The sequence below is a fragment of the Pristis pectinata genome, chromosome 33 (genome assembly GCF_009764475.1).
Source record: "Pristis pectinata isolate sPriPec2 chromosome 33, sPriPec2.1.pri, whole genome shotgun sequence".
NCBI lineage: Eukaryota > Metazoa > Chordata > Chondrichthyes > Rhinopristiformes > Pristidae > Pristis > Pristis pectinata.
Window position 1 is genome coordinate 10,589,925 of NC_067437.1, and position 24,999 is coordinate 10,614,923.

At 45.1% G+C, this 24,999-nt stretch overlaps 1 protein-coding gene across 1 annotated transcript in view; it reads left to right on the plus strand.

The window, feature by feature from the left end:
• cacna1ia (calcium voltage-gated channel subunit alpha1 Ia) overlaps positions 1-24,594 on the plus strand; it is a 196,721-nt gene extending 172,127 nt beyond the window's left edge. Inside the window, exons 28-35 of the mRNA XM_052042941.1 lie at positions 2,028-2,106; positions 7,208-7,329; positions 10,835-11,164; positions 13,280-13,426; positions 15,330-15,467; positions 17,226-17,406; positions 21,249-21,427; positions 23,576-24,594. Coding sequence (XP_051898901.1) covers positions 2,028-2,106; positions 7,208-7,329; positions 10,835-11,164; positions 13,280-13,426; positions 15,330-15,467; positions 17,226-17,406; positions 21,249-21,427; positions 23,576-24,253 — 1,854 coding nt within the window. The 3' untranslated portion in view covers positions 24,254-24,594. The remainder of the gene's footprint in view (positions 1-2,027; positions 2,107-7,207; positions 7,330-10,834; positions 11,165-13,279; positions 13,427-15,329; positions 15,468-17,225; positions 17,407-21,248; positions 21,428-23,575) is intronic.
• The last annotated feature ends 405 nt before the right edge of the window (positions 24,595-24,999 follow it).

The following is a 24,999-nucleotide window of genomic DNA, read 5'->3' on the forward strand; positions in this document are numbered from 1 at the left end:
GTGAGACAAATTTCTGCAAATTGTGCCACTGTGTAGCCCATTAGATTAGATTAGATTAGATTACTTTATTGTCATATACACCAGGGTGCAGTGAAATTCTTTGCTCGCATGAAGCTCACAGAGTAAACAGTGTAGATGGTTATAATAAATACAATAAATACAGCAACGAACGCAAAACAGCAGAATGGTGCAAAGGTTGTAGAACAAACTGAAGTACTGCAACAAAAAAATACTCTTGACAATAGCAGAATAGCAGAATAAAATAAATGGCGTCAGAGAGTGTCGGTATTTTGTGTGTAGCCGCTCTGAAGTAGGTGCAGCCCCACACTGGCTGTTGGTCCAACAAATCAACAACTTGCAATGATCATCTCTGTATTGATAGCCATCCATATTCTTGCCATTCCCTATCTAATCTCCTCTATCTCTATAATCCACCCAGATCTCCAAGCCCTATTGGTTCCAGCCCAGGTTTTTATCGATCTGCCATTGGTGGATATACCTTCAACTGTCTAGGTCCCAGACTCTGGAATTCCTTCCCTAAACATCTCCACATCTCTCCTTTTAAATGCTGGTTAAATCCCTACTTTTTGAGCAAGTGTTTGGTCATCTGACTATCTCCAGGCATGTCTTGGTGTCCGGTAACTCTCCTGTGATACACCTTGAGGCAATCATTTTCATATTACAGGTTCTATATAAATATCAGTTATTATCTTGGGAATAGCCCCAGTTCGTTGCCCAGTCAGTACTGGGTTCCCCAATCTCAGCCGAGAGGACACCACAGTTTCACAGCAGACAGTTGGCTAAAATCAGCCAATGTTGCTGAGGTATCTCAGACATAAGGTCACCAACCTTCAGAACCAAAGGTTAATCTCCAGATCGCTCCAGGAAGACATATCATAGGGGCTCTTAGAGAATTGTCTATTTCCATGTGTACTTCTGTTGGTTACAAAGGAATTGAAATGGTGGATGGGTAAGGGTGGGGAAAGCTGTTTCACTGAGTTGATGGAGAGAGGGTTTTGTGTCGGAAAAACTAGGGCTTCATCCGATATTAGTTGGGAACCTGAATGGGGCAATTGTCTGCACTTGCCTCAGCAATGATGGGTATTGGGGATGGTTTACAGAAATAAGCTTGCTTTATATCTATTAGGGATGGAGGTGGCATGTGGCAGGTTGCTAACCCATTATTGCCCCAGAATCTCCAAGACAGAATAATTTCCAGGATACAGAGAAACTCAACTAATCCGCTGTCCAATGATTCAGAAATCCCTATGATTCAGCATCCAGCTTATGTGATGTTTTGTGCTCTTGAAACACTTCCTTTCCATTCAATGGGGCTCTGGTTCCTGAACTCCCTTTAAACTTACCTGGTTCACTGGAGAATTTATTATAATATTGTGCAAAATCTGAAAAAAAAATGATTTAAAAGTGTTTGGAGGTATTAATAGATATAACGTGCAATAGTCCAGAATATCTGCTGTCCAGTACAAACAAAGCCCTGGGCTCACTGGATTGCTGGTGTTGAGGAATAGCTACATAAAAATTGTAGGAGGCACAAAATGAAATTGTGTCCTTTTCATTTACTTTGAAAGCTTTCTCAGGGTTCAGTCAGGCAGTGACTAAGTTACTGGGTTGGTATCCAGTGGCCTGGATTCATTGAAAAGGGTAAGCTGTAGAGGCTGGAAATCTGAAGCAAAATTGTTAAAATACTCAGCAGGTCAGGCAGTATCCGTGAGAGAAACAGCTTCAACTTTTTAGGCCGACGACCTTTGGAATCTTGAAAGGCATCTGCAGTGTACTGTGTCTCCAAACGTCCCTCTGCAATGTCTCACCACCACTCCCAGGGCGGAGAGCACGGGTCCAAAATAAAGTCCTGTATGCAGGGCAGATGCAGCATAGGTTGGAAATGGTGTGAAGGGTCTTGTTTCCCATTGAAATCAGTTTTAGATTCTAGAATATGTTTCCCACCAGCCACGCTTAGTAATTTTAAAAACGGCAAGAATTAACCTTCTTCACTCTTCCTCTTCCAGGTGGGTAATCTTGGGCTCCTCTTCATGCTTCTCTTCTTCATCTATGCCGCACTGGGAGTCGAGCTGTTTGGTAAATTGGGTAGGTTGCCATCTGGTTCCCCTGTAAAGTTTTATACTAGAACATAGAACAGTGCAACACAGGAACAGGCCCTTCGGCCCAGGATGTTTGTGGCGAACTAATTAAACTAGTAATTAATCGCATAACTAAACTATTCCCCTCTGCCTGCACATGGTCCACATCCCTCCATTCTCTGCACATTCATGAGCCTCTTTTACATCTCTATCCTATCTGCCTCCACCACAACCCCTGGCAGCACATTCCAGGCACCCACCACTCTCTGTGTAAAAAAAAATTGGCCCGCACATCTCCTTTGAACTTACCCCCTCTCACCTTAAATGCATACCCTCCAGTATTAGATATTTCCACCCTGGGAAAAAGATACCGGTGTCTATCTATGCCTCTCATAATCTTATAAACTTAAATCAGGTCTCCCCTCAGCTTCAGCCACTCCAGAGAGCCCAAGTCTTTCTAACCTCTCCCCCCGAGCACATGCCCTCTAATCCAGGCAGCATCCTGGCAAACCTCTTCTGCACCCTCTCCAAAGCCTCCACATCCTTCCTATAATGCAGGGACCAGAACTGAATGCAATACTCCAGATGCGGCCTACCCAGAGTTTTGTAAAGCTGCAACATAAAACTCATGTCATTTTATTCTCCCCACGTTCCAATTAATCCCCCCAGATTCTACCACTAACCTACCCATTGGGGAACTTTTCAGTGGCCGATCAACCTACCAACCTAAATCTTAGGACAGACCATAAGGCTGAATGTCTCCTCCTGAGAAGGGATACAGCCAAGATCTGTGAGACTTCAGTCTGCTGAATTCTTACCGTCTTCAGGCCAGTGAAGGATGCAAGTAAATTCCAAGAATGAACAAAAATTATTTCAATTTAAATGAGTAAAAACAACAAGATTATGTACGATGCAAGTATCCATGATCACTGACTTATGGGGCAGCAACGTATAACATCACTGGTCAGCATCACTATTGCATCATCACTTTATTGGCCTCTCCCAATGAGTTATAGTAATGGTACAGGGTCCAGGCATTAGCCCACCTCGAACTCCCCAACCTCTGAAAGAACTTATATTGCTTACATCAGAATATTCATTGACTTGGATTGTTTTCTCTGGAGGCTGAAGGGAGACCTGATTGAAGTTTATAAAATTATGAGAGGCATGGATAGGGCAGTCAGTATCTTTTACCCAGGGTAGAAATGTCAAATACTAGAGGGCATACCTTTAAGCTGAGAGAGGGAAAGTTTAAAGGGGATGTTCAAGGCAAGTCTTTTTACACGGAGAATGGTAGATGCCTGGAATACACTGCTGAAGGAGATGCTGGAGCAGATACAATCGTGGCGTTTAAGAGGTTTTTAGATTTGCACATGACTATGCAGGGAATGGAAAGATATACAGGCAGAAGGGATTAGTTTAATTTGGCATCATGTTCCACACAGACATCGTGGGCTGAAGGACCTGTTCCTGTGCTGTACTGTTCTATGCTCTATGTTTAACACTGTTTGACAAATGTGTTGGTATTGGGCTAGGACATGTGTCTCTCAGCAGTCAATTTACTCTGTAAACAGAGTCTACTTAAATTGCAAAATGTAAGGGCATCCACTTCAGTAGGAAAAACAAATGCTTTTTTTTACTTGGTGAGAAATTGGGAAATATTCATGTTGGACTTGGGTGTCTTTGTACACAGGTAAGAAAGCAAATGGTATGTTGGTCTTTATTGCTAAAGGATTTGAATACAAAATTAAAAATATCTTACGGCAATTATGTACAGCCCTAGAGAGACCACACCTGAGGTACTGTGTACAAGTTTGGTCTCCTTAACCAAAAAAAGTCTAAACTTGTTATAGAGGGAGTGCAATCAAGATTGACCATACTCTTTCCTGGGATTTGGGTCTGTCATATGAGGCTAGATTGAGTAGATTAGGCCTCTGTTCTCTGGAATTCAGAAGAATGAGAGGTAACCTCATTAAATGTCCAAAATCCTTGACAGAGTAGATGCGGGAAGGATACTTCCCCTGGCTGAGGAGTCTAGGACGAGGGATCGCAATCACAAAATAAAGGATAGGTCATTTTGGACTGAAACAAGGAGAAATTTATTCACTCAAAGGTTGGTGAATCTTTAGAATTCTTTACCCTGGAGTGCTTTGGAAGCTCAGTCATTGATTGCATTCAAAACAGAGATGATGGATTCCTGGACAATGGATAAATCAAGCAAAATGGGGATAGGACAGGGAAATGGTGTGAGGATCAGCCTTGAACTTGCTGAATGGTGGAGTAGGCTGACCTACTCTGGCTCCAATTTCTTATTTTTGGTTGCTTTTTTATGCAAAGGAAACAAACTACAGTAACTTCTGCCAATAAATGCAGGGAAATTTCTCCAGACAAATGGATTTGGAATTGGTTTATTGTTGTCACATGTACTGAGATACAGTAAAAAATTTAGTTTTGCATGCCATCCATACACATCATTTCAAATCATAATTACATCAAGGTAGTTCCAGGGAAAAGCAATAACAGAATGCAGAATATAGTGTTACAGTTGCAGAGAAAGTGCAGTTCAGGTAGATAATAAGGTGCAAGGGCCATGATGATGTAGATTGTGAGGTAAAGAATGCAATTATTGGAGACGAAATTATATACAGTTAAATTATGTGCATAAAATCAATCTCATTCACGTACAGCAGTATACTGACTAAGCGTGTTTTGCAGAGAAATTATCCATTCATCTCCATTTTGTCACTAGATGTAGCCCATTCACATTGGGCAAGCCTTTCGTTTCATTCTCCCATCAGTCCCCCTCCCACTACCTTCTATCAATTAGGTAATAAATGCTTATATTTTACAAGGTCTTTGGTAAACACACTGATTAGTAGAGGCAGTGTGTTTGCCTCTGAATCTTAGGATTGTGTTTTCCAAGTCCTACTCGGGCACAAAATCCAGACAGGTTAAACCAAAGCACTATCAATGACAATACTTTAATGAAGAGCAGGGAAGTTCTCCCCTGTGTCTTAGGCCATCCTATCCCTCTCTAAACATTACTGCAATAGGTTATCTAACAATTTCCACATTGCAGTTTGTGGGAGTTTGCATTGCAAAACTGTAATTGCTACACTTCAGAAGTACTCTCCATTGGCAATGAAGTGTCTTGGGAAAGCTGGTACTCAAATGTACTAAAAAACCACTTCAGCCTACGGATTGCTTTACTACACTTTAATAGCGTTAAAACAGCAGTGAGTGCGACCCTAATGCCTCTTGAAGTTCCATAAGCAGTGTGATCTATTTTCGTGAGGTTTCCAGAAACTCGTCAGGTTTCACTGTGGAATACCATGCCATGTTAGTTTCAACATGTGCTATTCTGCTGATCTGTTGCAAGTTCTTACTGCTGCAACCTTAGCCTTCAGTTCTTAACATACCACAACGTATACAGCACTCTTCCAGTTACTGGAGAGTGTTGATGCTCAAAGAATGGATGCTGCAATGAGGGGAGAGGGTAGGAGATCTTTCTCAATGGCAGTCAGAGCAACCTGGCCAAGCTGGCAAAGAGCAGTACCCACAAGAAGCATGTTATTGGTATAGGAGAGCCACCAAATCCATCCAGGGCTATAGCCAGATGCACCTTCCTGGAGGTTGCCAAAGAGGTCTCTGTAAGGAATAATAGAACACAGAACAGTTCAGCACAGGAACAGGCCCTTCAGCCCACAATGCCTATGCTGACCATGATGCCAAATTGAACTAAATCTCTTCTGCCTGCACATGATCCATATCCGTCCATTCCCTACATATTCACATGCCTGTCTATAAGCCTGTTAAATGCCTCCACCACCACCCCTGGCAGCCCACTCCAGGCACCTACCACTCTCTGTGTAAAATAACTTACCCCACGCATCTCCTTTGAACTTACCCCCTCTCACCTTAAATGCATGTCTTCTAGTATTTGATATTTCCACCCTGAAAAAAAGATTCTGACTGTCTACCCTGTTTATGCCTCTCATAATTTTACAAACTTCTATCAGGTCTCCCCTCAGCCTCTGACGCTCCAGAGAAAACAACCCAAGTTTGTCCAACCTCTTCTTAACACTCATGCCCTCTAATCCAGGTAACGTCCTGGTGAACCTCTGTACCCTTTCCAAATTCTCCCTGTAATGGGACAACCAGAATTGCATACAATTTCACAATTAATAATGCATGAGTACACTCCATAAATGACTGTATTTTTGGGAAGACTACAATGCAGGTTCCCTGTCTACTGTTCCTGTGAGCTGGAGGAAAAGCAGCTGAAGTCTCCTCTCCTTAGATATGAAGTTTGGTGACCTCCTTATTGCAATAGCGAGCAGCAAACTCTGAGATGTGACAGTGAGCAGCAGCCTGGAGTGCTCCTGAGGCTAAGAAGCTGCGAGTGACCATAACCTCCACAGGCAAGACAGTCCAGGCAGATATGAGGCCATTTTGATGGTGTAGGCAAAGTCACGAGGACAAAGAATGCAGTCTGAGTCTTGGACCTTGAAATGGTCCAGGGTTTAGCAAAGCCAATGAGTAAATAAGAACTGACGTTTTGCAGATCACTAATGATTCTGTGGATGAATTTTGGGCATTGCGCTGTTGAGGTGACTTCAGAGACCTTTGACGCTGAAAAATCTCGCACTGAGAAACCAAGGCTAGAATTTCCCATCGGGCATTCAGACACCGGAAATGGGCGCAGTGTGGCACTTCTCCTGGCTGCTGTACGGCACCACTTTTTGCTGCAAGTTGTGTGTAGGGATTTATTCGGACAACTTCCAAAAGGAATGATGTTGTTTAATGCCCTTAATGTTGTGTTCCATTTTTCCTGTGGATCTCATCCTGGAGATTTTAACTTGTACCCGGGGTGCGGCCCCCACTGGCAAGACCGGTATTTGTTGCCCTGGTGAAGGGAGTGGGTACTGCATTCACAGAGGGCACATCTTAAGATGTTTCTGGCACACACCCCGTGATTCCCAACTGTGCTGCTCCGTACTGCAACTGCCAGATGTTGGAATCACTGCCCAGCAGACTGAGACCGCCTTGTCCAGGCAATGACCACCACCGAAGTCTGACTTTTTCTTTCCTTCTTTTCTCCTCCCAAGTTTGCGATGAGGACCATCCATGTGAGGGAATGAGCCGCCACGCCACCTTTGAGAATTTCGGAATGGCGTTCCTGACGTTGTTCCAGGTGTCAACCGGAGATAATTGGAATGGGATAATGAAGGTAGGAAGCCATGTGTTAATTTTCCATTCTTTGGCTGGTTGAGAAAGTGCAGCAGAGCCTCCTGGTCAGGTAGAATCTTACAAAGAGCTGGGCACTGAGGAGCTGGACAGCTTAGTGTACACTGAAGGGTTTGTGTGTGTAAACATGTACTCCTTGCTTGTGTGTATATCTCTCTCATGTGTGTATCTGTATGAGTTTGTATCTGCCTCTGTGTGTCAATGTATCTCTTCTTCTTTGTTTCCATGTTTGTATGTATATGAATCTCTCTTGTTTCTGTGTTTCTTTTATGTGTTTGCGTATGTCTTTCTGTTTTTGCGTATGTAAGTGTGTATGTGTGTGTGTGTCTGCATGTGTATGTATGTATATATGTCAGTGTTCCTATCTGTCTTTGTTTGAATGTCTATGTGCATGTGTTTGTGTGCCTGTGAATATGTGCATGAGTGTTTATGCCAAATAGAGAGAGAGAGAGAGAGAGAGAGAGAGAGAGAGAGTGTGTGTGTGTGTGTGTGTGTGTGCGCGCGCGCATGTGCGCGCACACACACACACACACACACACACACACACACACACACACACACACACATACCTAAAGGTAGGTGTGAATGTGAGCTCCCAAAATATAGTTACAGCTACAATGTAGGAATCCCAGCTACCAATTTGTGCACAGCAAGTTCCCACAAACAATAATGGGACAATGACTAAAGCTCTGGTGATGTTAGTTGAGGGCAGAACTCTGTGCAGTGCTGGAATGAGACTTTGCATCCACCTAAGTCAGGGCCTCAGTGTGACAACACATCCACCTTTGGCAGTGCAGCAGTCCCCCACAGTGCCATTGGGGGAATTCTATAAGGGGTGTGCTGGGCTGGATCGCTTGCTTGGGTCCCTGGAGGTGGGACTTGAACCCGTGGTCTTCTGATTCAGAGAGAAGAGCAAGCAGCCTGCTGATCAAGGGCTGAAAAACCAAGAGAAAGGAGTCTGGAACTAAACACTATCGAATTCTATCCGATGAGTCATTGTGTTACTGAATTGGTGCTGTGTGGACAGATGGACACACTTAGGCCACAGCAAACAAAGCTTCTTGCTTTTTTGAGGTTTGTTATTGAGATGAACAGGAAGCCCCAAACCCAAGAAAATGAACTCAAACAGCCCAACCGTCATAATCTAAAGAAGAAGCCTGAGCTACAGTCCAGTGTTGGATGGACAGTAAACATGGGAGATGAAAACCACTCCATCATCCTGCCCCAACCATGACCACCATGTTAGTGGTGGACTCCCACATCTGTGTGCTGTATGCTCAGGTGTGCCATCTTTCATAAGAGCAAAAGAAGTAGAAGAAGGAGTAGACCAATCAACCCCTTGAGCCCACTGTTCAATAAGATGGTGCTGATGTGACCTTGGCTCCAGCATCACTTTGCTTCCTGTACCCTGTAGCCCACCCCTAAATTTCAAAGGTCTATCTCAGTCTTGAACCTATTCAGTGACTCAACCTACATTACAAAGATTCATGGTCCTTTGACAGAAACGGTCATCTCCATCTCGAATGGGCAACTTCTTATTCTGACACTCTGCCCCCTTATTCAAGATTACCCTACGAGGGGAAGCATCTTCTGAGCATCCACCTATCGAGCCTGTTCAGATTTCAATTAGATCACGTCTTATTCTTCGAGACTCCATTGGCTATAGTCCCCAACCTGCTCAGTTGTTCCTAGGAATCAGCCTCGTGAACCTTTTCTGAACAGCTTTCAATGCAATGATGTCTCTCCTTAAATAAGGAGGCCACAGCTTCTCACAGTACTTTGTGTAGTCTCAGCTGTACACTTATCACAACACAGTCCACCTTTATAATTGGATAAGTTATTAAACCAAGGACCACTCCACTTGTGCTCTCAGATGGACGTAAAGGATTCCATGGCCATGAAGAACAGTTCCCACCCCAGAACTTGAGCTGATGTTTATCACTAGGCCAGCATCATTTATTGATAACCATGTAGTCTGGTCCTTTTAGTGCATTGCTTTTTGTAGGATCTTGCACTGTACAAGATAGATACCTCATTTTTTTGTATTAGAAGTGCTTCAGATCATTCCAAGATGATGCAAGATCATCCTTTCCTATTACCTAGTCTCTTTTTGCCCTTCACCTCTTCTATCCTCAAGCTCCTCGAATTCAAATCCTACGATTATCCCCAAATTTAAGGCACCTACAGCTATGCCTTAAACTGCCTTGGCCCTAAGCTCTGGAATTCCTTCCCTAAGTCTGTCCAGCTCTCTTCCGGAAGGCTAGTAGTATCGTCAAGGATGCCTGCCATCTTGGCCATTCCCTTTTCTCTCTTCCACCTTCTGGGAACAGAGATGGGAGCTTGAAAGCCCAGATGTTCAGACTTCAGGACAGCCTCTGCCCCACTGCTATCAGACTCCTGAACAAATTACCACTTTCGCACCCCCTTCTCAGTGGTGCTGCCACGTTCTTGGACTCTCTCGATCATTCTGCTATTAGCACAGAGAACATAGAACAGTACAGCGCAGGAACAGGCCCTTCAGCCCACGACTTTGTGCCAAACTAATTAAACTAGTAATTAAATGCCTAACTAAGCTAGTCTGTTCTGCCTACACAAGGTCCATATCCCTCCATTCTCTGCACCTTAATGTGCCTATCTAAGAGCCTCTTAAACACCTCTATCATATTTGCCTCCACCACCACCCCGGCAGGACATTCCAGGCACCCGTCGCTCTCTGTGTAAAAAACCTGCCCCCCACATTTCCTTGAAACTTAGCCCCTCTCACCTTAAATGCATGCGCTCTTCTATTATACATTTCGACCCTTGGAAAAAGTTGCCAGCTGTCTACTCTATCTATGCCTCTCATAATCTGATAAATCTTGTAAATAGTTTAACTAATAATATTATTATTAGTTATAATTAGTTTAAAAATCTTATTAATTGTCACTTTCATATTTTTTGGGCTACTTTAGATTGCGCTACAAACATAACACCATTCTGCTGTTACTGAATTACCATGTATACGATTTACTCCCTGGTGTTTGTGACAATGTAACCTCCTTAAAACCTGCCTCTGTGACTGAGTATTCAGTCACCTGCCCCATATCTCCTTGTAAGGTTCATTGTCACCAATGCTCAATACAAGAGGGCATGGCTTTAAAGTAATGGGTGGGAAGTTCAAGGGAGATATCAGAGGAAGGTTTTTTACCCAGAGAGTGGTTGGGGCATGGAATGTGCTGCCGGGGCGGTGATGGAGGCAGGTACATTGGTCAAATTCAAGAGATTACTGGATAAGCATATGGAGGAATTTAAAATAGAGGGATATGTGGGAGGAAGGGATTAGATAGTCTTAGGTGAGGTTTAAAGGTCGGCACAACATTGTGGGCTGAAGGGCCTGTATTGTGCTGTACTGTTCTATGTTTCTGTCTATGTCAGTTCTGCTTTGATAGCTCGACTGTGGAGTGCATTGGGCCACTGAATAAACGGAGTTTGGTGTTGTTGTTGTCCAGGATACACTACGTGATTGCTCCAACGATGACCGGAGTTGCCTCAGCAACCTCCAGCTCATCTCGCCGCTCTACTTCGTGAGCTTCGTGCTGACGGCTCAGTTTGTGCTGATCAACGTGGTGGTCGCCGTCCTCATGAAGCACCTCGACGACAGCAACAAGGAGGCTCTGGAGGACGCGGAGCTGGACGCGGAGATAGAGCTGGAGCTTGCTCAGGGTCTGTGTGGTCCGCCGGCAAGCCCCTCAACCTCCGGGACTGTGCCCACCCCAGACAACGGCCACAAGAAGAAAGGAGAGAGGCAGGATCCAGGAAAACACATCTCGCCTGCACAGGTAAACCCAACATTGTCCTGTTTCCCCGTTATTATGATGTGCTTATGTTGCATTTGTTTATCTCCCACCTCCTCCCCCATCCCCCTCCCCCACCCACGGAACCCTCTCACTCTGTCATAGAATCATCTTGACACTGCAGCATAACATGAAGCCATTCGCCCATCAAGTCCGTGTCAGCTCCCTGTAGAGCAATCCCGTTTTCCTGTAGCTGTGTAAAGTATTTTCACTCCAGGAGCTATCCAATTCTCTTTGATATTCCCCTCCCTTTACAGGCACCGAGTTACAATCAAAACCACACACCACGTGAAAAAAAATCCGTCTTCATGTCCTGAGTGCCTTCTGCCCGTCACTCTGAATGTGTCCCTGGTTTTTGAACCATTCACTAGTGGGAATCGTCTCTTTACCCCATCTCAACCCGTCATTGGGTGCCCTCTCCTGTGTCAGTCAGTTAGCCTGGACTTCTGCCTCATTCCCCTCCCACTATAGCCCCTCAATGAGAAACCTCAATCTCCCTCTCTCACCTCAAGCTCCAATCGCCAGCCAGTTCCTTGTGGAGAGTCCCAGCTTTGTGGCCCAGTCAGGACTGGAGGAATTGGACCAAGGTGAGAGCCTCAGCCAGGATAGAGTTGAGAGCCCTCAGTCGGACCTAGTGGACAGATACGAAACAAAGTTTGTCACAAGGAGTGCAGTCCCAACGAGTGGAAGTTATATTACACTCAAAGAAAGATCTGGTCAGGGACTCTATGCAAGAATACTGCTCCGGGTCTGAGCTCCATACCTCAGGGGGATACATTGCCCACTGGAGTGGGCAATCACAAGATTTTAAAGGATTAAATCATAAGAGCAGGCTTTTATTCGAGCAACAGAGCAGTTTAAGGTTGCGGAGCTCATAGCACAGAAAGAGAGAGGTTCCAGAATAAAGGAAGATAATCTTAAAATGAGAATGAGCTGTTCAGAACTGGTGTTGGGAAAAGCTTCTTTACACTAAGTCTGATGGACATCAGGAAACCTCTCCCCCAAAAGCTGTTGGGACAGCTGGGGTCTAAAGCATGAAGCTGAGATTGATGAACTTTTTAGGAGGAGGGGATTAAGGGTTATAGAACCAAGATGGGGAGATGGAATTAAGGTACAGATCACTTAAATGATGATACTGACTCAGGCACTGGCAGGCCTTCACTGTTCCCATACTCCTGTCGAGCTGGCTTTGATAAATTCCTATCATTCAATGCTAAGGGGCGGGGGTGAGTGAGGAGGGGGAGAAACAGGATATTGAGTGAACGCAGCCTACAGGCTTTGTGAGCCCTGGGTTGGAGAAACAATGGAAAATTAGAGATTCTCGATTTGGAGAGGGGAGTAGAAAGTATGATGCAAATAGATAGGGTGGTAAAGAAGGCGTACGGCATGCTTGCCTTCATTGGTCGGAGCTCTGAGTATATGAGTCAGGAAGTCACAATGCAGTTGTATAAAACTTTAATTAGGCTGCACTTGGAGTATTGTGTGCAGTTCCAGGTCACCCCATTACAGGAAGGATGTGGAGGCTTTGGAAAGGGTGCAGGAGAAGTTTACCAGGATTAAGAGGGTATGAGCTATAAGCAGAGGTTGGACAAACTTGGGTTGTTTTCTCTGGAGCATCAGAGGCTGAGGGAAGACCTGATAGAAGTTTATAAAATTATGAGAGGCATAGATAGGGTGGACGGTCAGAATCTACTTTCCCAGGGTAGAAATGTCAAGTACTAGAAGACATGCATTTAAAGTGAGAAGGGGAAAGTTCAAAGGAAATATGGGGAGGAAGTTTTTTTACCCAGAGAGTGGTGGGTGCCTGGAATAGGCTGCCAGGGGTAGTGGTAGAAGCAGATATGATAGTGGTGTTTAAGAGGCTTCTAGACAGAATTTGCAGGGAATGGAGGGATATGAATCATGTACAGACAGGAGAGATTTAGTTTAATTTGACATCACGTTTGGCGCAGACATTGTGGGCCGAAGGGCCTGTTCCTGTGCTGTACTGTTCTATGTTCTACAAAGGAAGGAATAAGCACAACTGAAATACACAGAAGTGTACAGAAACAATAAACTCCAGATAAAAGGATGGATCCGAGTCTTTTTGTAATACTGTAGGAGAATCTGTGGCTGGACAGTGTCTCCCTGATCATACGGGATACCTGCGAGAGTGAGCTCTTGATGATCGACAGCCTCTCTGGATCCATCTTCCACCATTACTCATCATCTCCCACGTGCAGGAACTGCCAACACGACAAGCAAGAGGTGACCAGTTTGCCTTTCATATCCTCATGTCTTTGTTTCTTTGTGGTTCTTTAGTTCTCCTCCCCTCCCCAACAGTAGTTAATGCTTATCCTCATACATTCCTTACATATCCTGAATCATTCTTAAAGGGCAACACACAAAGTGCTGGAGGAACTCAAAGGGTCAGGCAGCATCTGTGGAAGGAAATGGACAGTCGACATTTCAGGTCGAGATCCTTTATTTGAGTCCAGTTGAAGGTCTCGACCCAAAACGTCGACTGTCCATTTCCCTCCACAGACGCTGCCTGACCCGCTGAGTTCCTCCAGCGCCTGGTGTGTTGCTCCATATTCCAGCATCTGCAGTCTTCATGTCTACGTTCTTAAAGGGGTTTGATGGGGTAGACATGGAGTTCATGTTCCCCTGAGCTGGGGTGTTTAGGACCAGGGCTCAGCCTCAGAATAAGGGGTTGACCATTCAGGACGCAGATGGGGAGAAATTTCTTTGCCCTGAGAGTGTGAATCTTTGGGATTCTCCACCCAAGGGGAGGCTCAGTCACTGATTGATAGATTTTTAGATATTAAGGGAATGAAGGGATCGGTGTGAGTGACGCTGAGATAAAAGATCAGCCATGATCTTATTGAATGGTAGAGCAGGCGTGATGGGCTGAATGGCCTCTTCCTGCTTCTGTTTCTTAATGTTCTTCACAATAGCAAAGACTTCTCTTTAATCAGGCACTTCTCCAGACAAGGCAACAAGTAACAATAGCGAGTTAAACACTGATCTTCCCAACAACTTCTGTTCCGTCTGGAAGAAGTTCAGATGTGCAATAATTACTTCACACGCGATGGGCGGACTGCCTGCGCATCATCTCAGGCAGTAAGAATGGTGTCCTTTGTTCTGCAGTCTTAGTCAAAGCCCACCAGTTGGTTTCAATCTGTTCCAACTATGAGATAATGCGCTGTACACAGATTGAGGTTAGAGGCTGTTTGAACAGCGCGATAGTTAATTGCAGAGCTGTGACCCACTCATTCACATATTGCATTCTGCCACATTTTCCTTCTGATAAACCCTGTACTGCAGCTAAACTCTGTTCATAAAACTGTGCACTGATACGGCGCAGAAAGAGGCAATTCAGCCCATTGAATCTGTGCCCGTCCAGAGAGAGAGAGTATCTGATTAGGTGGATGTCTGATAGAAATCTGGAACATTGTCCCCTGGAGCTTGGGGGGTTGGAGGGAGAGAATGCCAGCCGGAAAACTTAAAACTGACAAACTGTTGGTAATCGGTAATTGGTTTATTTTTTCATTCATACCAAGATACAGTGAAAAGCTTTGTTTGCATGCCATCCAGACAGATCATTCCAGACATTTGCTTTTCCCTTTGTTACTACCTTGATGTACTTATGTTTTGAAATTATCTACCTGGATGGCATGCAAAGCAGATAGTTTTTTTTACTGTATCTTGGTACATGTGACAATAATAAACCAATTACCTATTACATAAGTACACTGAGATAGTGCAAAAGGGAAAAGAATGCAGAATGTAGTGTTACAGAGAAAGCGCAGTGTTGTGGGATTAAGGACTGTGGAAACAAAGTGATGGAGGTGGAGTTAAGATACAGACCAGACCTTGATCTAATTAATGGTGGGATAGACTCGATGGGCTGAATAGCCTTTCCTGTTCCTATAACTCTCCTTCACCCTGCATTTTCCCCACAGTGTCTATGAGTACTTAGCCATCAGATAGTTACCACTGAATTTGCTTCCACCACCATTTCAGGCAGTCTGTTCCAGATTGTGTTTTAAAAATAAGTATCTCATCTTTCCTCTGGTCCTTTTGCCTCAGTGAAGGCATTCCAAAAGATTGGAATCCTGCTCCCAGAGATGACCGGTCAGGTCTCACTGGATCTGCTGTTTCTTTCCAGGTCCACCTCGCAGAGATAGAAGCGTTCTCCCTGACCTCAGACTTCCTCTCGGACAAATCCTCGTCTGTTGTTTTGGCTGATGACCTGAGTTCAGACGAGAGTGTACCTCAACTGACGGCCAGGGAGTATGATGAGAAGGTGTGTAAGGTCTCCAGAGAGACTTGTTATTTGCTGTGTGTGATGGCCCGATCCTGTTCCTGTGCTACCTCTTTGTTCCACTTGACAACTGGGACTAAACAAGGAGAACTCCCTGCCTGATCTTCAGTGTTTGCTCATTGGTGACTGTGTCTTCAGCTGACAGGCCCTGCATTCCCTCTCTAACCATATCTCCAACCTTTCCTCTCCACCTCTACAATGTTCTACTTTGTTTACAGTGCTACAGTGCTACTTTGTTAACCAAAGTTTGGATCACCTGCCTAATTTATGACTCAATGATGGAACTGGTTTAATGCCATTCCTGGAAGTGGTTTAGGGCAGTTTCTTACACTGAGCACAAGCGCAGTGCAAGCATTGCATCCCATTCTGATCACCACACTTCAGGAAGGACATCAAAGTCCTTGAGAAGGTGCAAAACAGATGACGGGGCAACTGATTTCAATGGCAAGGTGGAAAGGTAGAAGCTGTCACCTTCTGAAAGCTCTGGACTCCTCCAATTCTGACCTTTTGATCACCACAAGGTTTAATCTCTGTTGCCAATCCTCTGCTACCAAGGCCCCCCCTTTTCTGGAATTCCCTTCCTAAACCTCTCTGTCTCTCCTTCCATCTGCTTCATTAATATGGTCCTTAAAGCCAAAATCTTTGGTCAAGGTGTTGCCCTAATTAAATCTGAGTAGCACCCCCTTCCATCATAAGGTTGTGGGGATGTTGCAGATGATTGCACAGCATTCAATTCCTTTCACTACTCTTCAGCAAATGAAGCAGCCCATGCCTGCATACTGAAAGACCTGGACAACATAATGAAGCAGCCCATGCCTGCATACTGAAAGACCTGGACAACATAATGAAGCAGCCCATGCCTGCATACTGAAAGACCTGGACAACATAATGAAGTAGCCCATGCCTGCATACAGAAAGACCTGGACAACATAATGAGTAGCATGCATGTGCCAGGCAAAGATGCCTCCACCAAGAGGGAGTCTAAGCATCTGCCTTCGGCACTGAGTCCATCAACACAGACCATAAACTTGAACAGCCACATAAATGCCATGTCTACAAGAGCAGGTCAGAAGCTGGGTATCCTGCAGCAAGTCACTTACCTCCTGACATCAAAGCCTTTCTACCACCCAGAAGGCACAAACAAGAACATGTGAAGTATCTTTTGTTTCACTCAAGAAGCTCAACAGTTTCCAGGACAAAGCATTCACTGTACACCACCTTGAGCATTCATTCTCTGCATACATTGCAGCTGTAGTGTATACTGTCCCACAGATGCACTGTAGCAACCCACGTGACTCTGACAGAACCTTCCAAATATACAACCTCTACTCCCAAGAAAGACAAGGGCTTCAGGTGTATGGGAATACCACTGCCTGCTAGTTCCCAATCACAGACCATTCCAACTTGGAAATATATTACCGTTCCTTCATTGTCACTGGGTCTAGATCTTGGGACCCATCAGCTCTCTGGAATCAGCTTCACCATGGAGACTGCAGTGGTTCGTTAAGGTGGCTCTGCTCTTCCTACTTGGGAAGAAATTTGGAATTGCCTTTCCAGCCATGCCCACATATTGTGCATGTAAAAATAATTCATGTTCTTCCTTGTGAAATGATGTTCAATGAGATATTTTACAATGTTAAAAGCACTGTCTAAATGCTGCTATGTATGGTGGCACTGAGGGTATGGAGTTTCTTTGCACCTTAAGTAAAAAATAATAGTGTGTGTGCTTTACGTTAACAGGAAGGAACAGATAGTCATGGCGTTACTGAGAATGACAGCTCAAATATGCTAACAGTGAAGGAAACAGCGATTTACAGAACAGCGTCGCTGCCAAACAACAGTTATATTTCACAAGCCGAGAATACAACTTTGGGCCAAGCCTTTACCGCAACACAGTCAGGGCCCACAGAGCAGATTGCTGGTGAGCAGTTATTCCGAGTTTTGCTTTTTATAAATGTATTGACTGTTTGTGATGGCCCGATCCTGTTTCCGTGCTAGCTCTTTGTTCCACTTGACAACTGGTACTTAACAAGGAGAACTCTCTGCCTGATCTTCAGTATTTGATCATTGGTGACTGTGTCATCAGCTGACAGGCCCTGTATTTCTCCCTAAACATATCTCCAACCTTCCCTCTCCACCTCTATGTTTCTCTTTAAGTGCTACATTTTAACCAGAGGTTGGATCCCCTGCCTAATTTATGGCTCAGTGATGGAACTTGTTTAATGCCATTCCTGGAAGTGGTTTAGGGCAGTTTCTTACACTGAGCACAAGGGCAATGCAAGCATTGCATCCCATTATGATCACAACATTTTAGGAAGGATGTCAAAGTCCTTGAGAAAGTGCAAAACAGATGGCGGGGCGACTGATTTCAACTGCAAGGTTAGACCAGAGAAGTTGGGGTTGTTCTCCATGGAGCTGAGGAGATTGAGAGGAGACTTGACAGAGGTGAACAAAATCCTAGCGGGTTTATTTAGGGCAGCTGTTTCCATGAGCAGCTAGTTCAAGGATCAAGGAGAACAGATTTAAGTGAAGGGCAAAAGACACTGGGACATTGTGAGGATTTTATTTTTCTACAGAGTGGAACTCACTGTCTGTAAGGTGGTGAAAATCTGGCCATTTTGGATAGGCACTGGAGAGAGAATGAGGAAAGATTGGGAAAATAGGACTGACGAGGTAACTGGAGATCTGACAGGGACTCAATGGGCTGAACAGCCTCCTTCTGTGCTATAACTCTGAGATGTTATTGCTGACAGTGAGGTTGTCGATCCCATCCTCGCTGTGTGAAATGTCCTGACCATCTGATGCCTTTCTCCAGGGTTCGGTTCATTTCACACATGGAACTTCTCATTGAGGTCACTGGCATATTTACCGCCCCCCCCCCCACCTTTATTCTCATGCTCACTCTGAGACTCACACACTCGTATCATCTCACGTTTATACAGTTTCTCTCTCACACTTCCCTCTTTCCCTTGCACACACATTCATACAGTCTCGCATAGTCTCTCTCACACACACACACACTCCCTCTTTCTCTCACACCCTCATTTAACCTCACACTCACCCTCATTCAAGCTCACACTCACACAGTCTCTCTCACACACTTATACTCCCCCTTTCTCACACGCACTCTCTGCTTAAGTATAACATTAAAACGTGACCTGACTGCCTAACCTGAGCCCCAACTCTGATTTTTTTTCCCCAAACCAGACCCATCCATCACAAAATCAAACACACTATTGGCCTCTTTAAGGATGAAACACCCAAGTTCATCAAGAGCAGAGGAAACATGTGGTGATACGGAGCAAATCATCCTGACCAGGATAAAGAACTGAACCAGACCAATATGACTCAACACAGCCCAAACCTGACCCATTTAGTTGGGTCAGGTAGTCAAACTGTAACACAGCCACTTGTCAGCAGGGTAGAGACCAGGGCAACAATCCCAATGATATCCTGCTCCCACCCCCTGCTCCCACCTCCTTATCTAAGGAAACTGAGGCTCACTGTAACACTCACACACGCATTCCATAAACACCCCAGGGCTCTTTTCAGGAACACTTGGTTCATGGTGTATTTACAATGCAACCATGCTGTAATATCCAAAGTTTTATGTTAAATTGAAAATGTAGACTCCAACATTGAATTCAACCTGTGGGCATACAGCATCCACAGAAATCTTTCACCAAACTCCTTACTTTTTATTAATCCACATCAAAGAATAGGCATAGAAAGCACTGTAAAACTTGAACCTTTGAGAACTTACTGTGCCCAAATCTATTGTGCTTAGCTGTTGGGTTACTGCTTCTGATCACATAGCACCAGGGCTTCCTAAGTGCTTTTAATGTACAAGATCCCTGGAGAAACATTAAACTTCATACCTCCGAAATAAACAGGGTTCTTTTCCTTATACTTTTTATGCCATCCATGTCCTTTGAAGAGTGGAGCAAGATCTAATCACAATGTCTGTTAATTACTCAGTTTTTGAAATGGCAGGGTTGAACTTGAGGTTAAGGAGGCAATCTCTGCATCTACACCACCCACTTTCCCCAATCATAGACATTTACAGCACCCATTGTGTCGTTGTCATCCAAAGATCATTCCCAATTCCCAGCGCTCAGCCTTGCAATTGTAGCCTTGCAGTTTACAACACTTCAAATGCAGGTCTGGGTCCTTTTTAAATGTGCTCACTCTTAGCCAGTGAGTTTCATACCCTTAACACTCATCAAGTGAACTCTTCACTTTAATCCACTTAACAAATCTACATCCTCTCATTATTAACTTCTCTGTCAAGGCAAGTAGGTCCTGCCTTTTCATTCTGTCTTGGCCTCTCACCTCAATCCCCTCTCCCCTTAGTCTCTTCTGCTCTAAAGAAAAATAAACCAGCCTAGCTGGTGTCTCTACATACCTAAAATCCTCCAACCCTACCAGATCTCTTCTGCACCTCTGTAGTGCTAATGTCCCGTAACTTGGCAACAGATGCAGAGAAAGGAGAGATAGGCCTTGGATTCATAATTCAGGCCAAACTTTATTTTTTTTCACTTTTGGGATGTGACCATTGCTGGCAACACCAACATTTATTGCCCAACCCTCATTGTCCTTGAACCGAGGAAGCAGTTAAAATTCAACTATGTTGGTGAGCCAGGACTCACATATAGAGCCGAACAGGTAAAAATGGTCGGTTTCCTTCCCTCAAGGACATATGCGAACCAGATGTGTTTTTCTTATAATCTGGTAGTTTCCTGGTTCCCTTACTAAGCTAGTAATTTTTTAAAATTTCTTCCCAAGAGATAGTGGAGGGTACTGTTAACAGGAGTTAATCAGTTCCATTGGTTGAGACCGTCAGTCCTTGTGCAGAACCAAGGGAGTGTAAAGCTGTCAGAATTACTATCTTTCAGTTGAGAAGTTAAACTAAGGAACCATCTGTTCTCTCGGATGGATGAAAAATATCCTATAGCCACTGTTTTGAAAAGAGTGGGAGTTCTTGCTGGTGTCCAGACCAATACCTGTCCTTCAATTGACATCAGTAACAACAGATCATCTGGTCAATTATCTCACTACCATTTATGAAAGTTTGTCTGAAATGTGACTATACTTGAGAAGTACTTAATAGGCTTTGAAGTGCTTTGGGATATTCTGAGGCACTGAACGTGATGAAGTAAGATCTTCCAAGTGAGAGAGATTCAGGGGAGGACTAGCCTTTGCAGTGTTGACAAAATAGAGAAATAGAGAAAACATTGTAGCAGAGAGAGAAACTGAGCTTAGAGAATAGAAACATCTATTTTGGTTGGACCAACATTGTTTCCAGATTTCACCCTTCAATCATCAACCTTCCACGTCCCTTCAAATTCACATGCATGCATTCGTACTGGATGCACATTTGAAAATTGAGGGAATAAAATGCTACAAACAGTGAGCATGGAAATAGGGTTAGAATCAAAGAGCTTCAGTTGAAGAGCTAACACTGGCACAGAAGATCTAAAGGCCTCGAAGTAATAAGTTGGGTTATTCAATGCATGATTTAGAACCCCTTCCCAAACTTCTCCCTCTCCATCTTCCTGAGCTGTTCCTTGGACCTACACTTTGGTCACCTGTCCTAACAATTCCTCACATAACTTGCATTGATTTTAGTTTGTTAATGATCCCTGAGACCTCTTGCTACATTAAAGGTGATTAGTAAGTGGAATTGTTAGTGGTTATGATCCCTGCTCCCAGTGAATCGGGGGGAGAAGTGTCCGGGCTTAACTCTTGGTTGCTTTTTCTCAGTCACTCCCCCCCAGGGGCCGTCAGCCTCTTCTTGTCTTCAGTTTACCACCGAGCTTTTCCACCCAGTGACTCCCTCGCCCACAACCCAAGACAGCAACAGCCAGCCTCTCAAGATCCCCTCTTCTGGTTCCTGGACCTCGCTGCAGTCTCCAACCCTGACCTGGTCCCTGCAGAGGCAGGTAGGTCACTGCAGGTCAGCGCATTCGGATGGGGTCACTTTCCAGGAAGAGTCGGGGGGAGGGGTGGTCATGGATTGGGTTGGCTAGCTTGCTTATTATAATGGGTACAGGGGGTTGCGTCGTGATTGAATTACTGGACTTGCGACAGAGGCACAAGTTCAGACCCCACCATGGCAGCTGGGGACTCTAAATTAAATTTAATCTGGGAGGTGCTAAAGTGCTTTGGAATATCCTGAGGTCCTGATGCAGGGTCTTAATCTGAAACATGGACAATCTCCCTCCTCCAGTAGTTTGTTTTGTGCTCCAGATCCCAGCATCTCTTGTGTCTTTCTTAAATTTACCTGGAATATAAACCCGATCCGGTTCACTAACATCCTGCTCGGGATGTAATCTCCCATCCTCACTTGGTCTGGCCGATGTGTGACTCCAGACCCACCAATTTGTTCACGTTTAACTCCTCAGTTCAGGGACGTGAGGGATGGACAATAAATGCTGGCGTTACCAATGACATTCACATCTCGTCAATTAATTGTTTTAATAAAACTTGGAATCAAGAGATGGGAATATTGGGATTCCAGAACTTCAGACATGGAGCTGAAGACAACTCTTCCCTGGCATTAATCCTGAAATTGTTTAGTAAATGCCAATGCACCATCTTCATCAGAAAAGTTTCAAGCCAAAGAAATTATTTCTTGGGGGATTCAAATTTGGGACATAAAGTTGGGCTCTAACTTTGTCCGGATCAACAAAGTGAGGCAAACTTACAGGGAGGCAGATGTTGCAATGGGCTCTTTGGACCTGGAGAATGAGGACCAGGACTGGGATGTTGGAGATCCTTCGGGAACATCATAGGCAGATTGTGATGGTGGGGGTGGGGGAGGAGGGGGTGAAAGGGGCCAGTGAGCCCCCAGTTCTGGAGATCCAGGGCTCCTTGGCCCTGCATGGAGAGATCCAAGCTGCCAAGCCTACAGGCTCAGTTCTGGGAAGTCCTGTTTGTAAGGTGAAGGGTGTTGGATTGGCTTCATGTTCGACTGGAAGCAGCAAGATCTATTCCAAAGATCCGGTAAGAGATGGGGTTCAGTCTGAAGACACAAGAGACTGCAGATGCTGGAATCTGGAGTAACACAAAAGCCAGTCCAGATAAAGGGTCTCGACCTGAAACTTCAACTGTCCATCTCCCTCCATAGATGCTGCCTGACCTGCTGGGTTTAGTCTGAAGTTTGGTGTTATCATTAAGCCCTTTACTGGAAAGACTTGACACAAAGCTTCTTCGCACAGCAGCAATACTACACACATCTCCAGCATTTATCAGAGTGCCCCAGAGGTTAGCAAGTTTGCTCTAGGACAGGGTTTCAGTCTCACTCTAGAGACTTGAGTACGTCATCAAAGTCAAGACTCCTAGTGTGGTTCTGCACTGATGGAGTCCCCATCACACTTGCTGTCACATAGACCCAGACCCATCAGAACCCCAGACTTGCTGTCACATGGATATAAAACATTCAATGTAAACCTTTCTTATCAGCTCGGGGCTGTTCACCAGACCAATCTTGATCCCAGCTAATCAGTAAATAGTTTAGTTCATCGATTATCTCGCTGAACCTTCAACAGTGTGGCACTCCCGGGGGACTCAGTAGATTTGGTCCTCTGGAGTGGGACTTGAACCTGTCACTTTCCACAGTGAGTGGAAGGCCAGTGAACCACAGACAACACCATGCACACATTGCAATTGAGGAAGTGCCGGGCAAAGATTGATGGCTTGCAAATGGAACCCATTGAAATGTTTGCCTTGTATTGGATATTGCCAAAGAGAAGCACTGTGGGATCAGACCATCGTGGAGTCATAGAGTCATACAGCACGGAAACAGGCCCAACTCATCCATCCTGACTAAGGTGCGAACCTGAGCTAGTCCCATTTGCCCGCATTTGGCCCATGTCCCTCTAAACCTTTCCCTCTAAGCCACGTGCTTTTCCAAATATCTTTTAAATGTGTCATCAACTACCTTCCCTCAGTAAAGAGTCAACAACGAGCTTCTGACCCCTACGACCCTGAGAAATGCCTGCTCATTGGTTAAACGCTGGCACTGGGCAACTTTGACCTTCTTGGTGGAAGTGCAAGTGTTGGTAAGGGGTGGTTTATCTTCTCCACAGGTTGCCATCCGTGATGCCTCGCTGAGCGATGAGTCGGTGGACAGCCTTCACACAATGCTGGAGGACAGCCTGAGACTTACGGTGTCACCTCAGAACCCGCTGCCCCTCCCGATGGTCTGCACGGCCCCTTCCCCCCAAAGAACCACTCCTTCCTTCCTGCCTCCTCCCCGGCCAAACAGCGCCCAACACTGGCGGGGCCTCGGGCTCCAGAAGATGCGGGGCCACCACCGGAGTCAAAGCAGCGGAGGCAGCACGAGCCCGGGATGCACGTATCAGGACTCCATCGAGCCGTCCGACGAGGAAGGGGTCGCCCACTCTCTGAGAACCAACAGTGAGCACTCAGAGACCCTCAGCAGCCTCTCGCTGACCTCCCTCTTCTCCCCCTCGCCATCGCCACCCACTCCGATCAAAAAATGTAATAGCACAGGCACTTTGGATGCAGTCTCCAGAGGCAGAGGTGCCAAACAGTTTTATAGCATTGACCAGCAAGGGTTCTTAACGGCCCCCTCCTGGGTGTCCCACCTCTGCAGAAACAACCACCCCGCCACCAGTTTGGAAGGTCAATGCCCTGACCAAGAGGAGGGGACCGAGGGCATTAAAGTAGCACACAGGCAACCAACCACCCAGGTCCAGACCAGGAATGAGTGCAAAGCCACAATGCAAAAGAAGAAAAGATGAGTTTATGGCACCACATGCGTGTATTTTTTTTAAAAATAAGCAAACTGGTCGAAACACTTGGTTTACCTCATCACGTAAGAGTTATGGAAACTGGTTATCTCGTGCTGTTTGTGTGCACCCAAAAGAAAAAAAAAGGTCGCATTAATTCAACTCTCAAGTGCGTGGGTGGCCTGCAAAGCCTGGGTTGCAAAAATGTTTTCTCTTCAGTTTTGTTCTCCTCTCAACTTCCAAACTCAACGAAGAATGTAACGCTGCTTGATAAAACAGTCGCTAAGATCCAAAAGAGAATGTGTGAAAGTTTGCGCAGGTTGTAAGAAATCTCTGCAGTTTCCCCCCTCAAGTCTGAGAAGTGAGGACATGGGGTGGGGGAGAGGGAAGGGAGGGAGGGAAGGGAGGAGTGGGGCAGCGGGGGGGGAGGGGGGTAGAAATAGCTCAGTTTAGGCTCCTAAGCATCGACAGTGATAGCATAGGCCTTAGCTGCAGATAATGGCCAATGAACAGGAAAGGTGATGTACGTTTGCAGGTTCTGTATGGCAGGAGATGGGCGTCAAGATCTTAAAATAAGCAGCACAGATCTCATTGGAACCATCTGGGGTCCAATAAAAGACGCCTAAAACCATCTGGGCTTGCTGGAAACAGTTCCTGTTGTAGGATTTTGGAGAGTTTGCTTCAAAGAAGTGTTCATACAAATATTATTTTTTTAAGCATTTATTTATTCACATTTTATTTAAATGCATGCTCTGAAT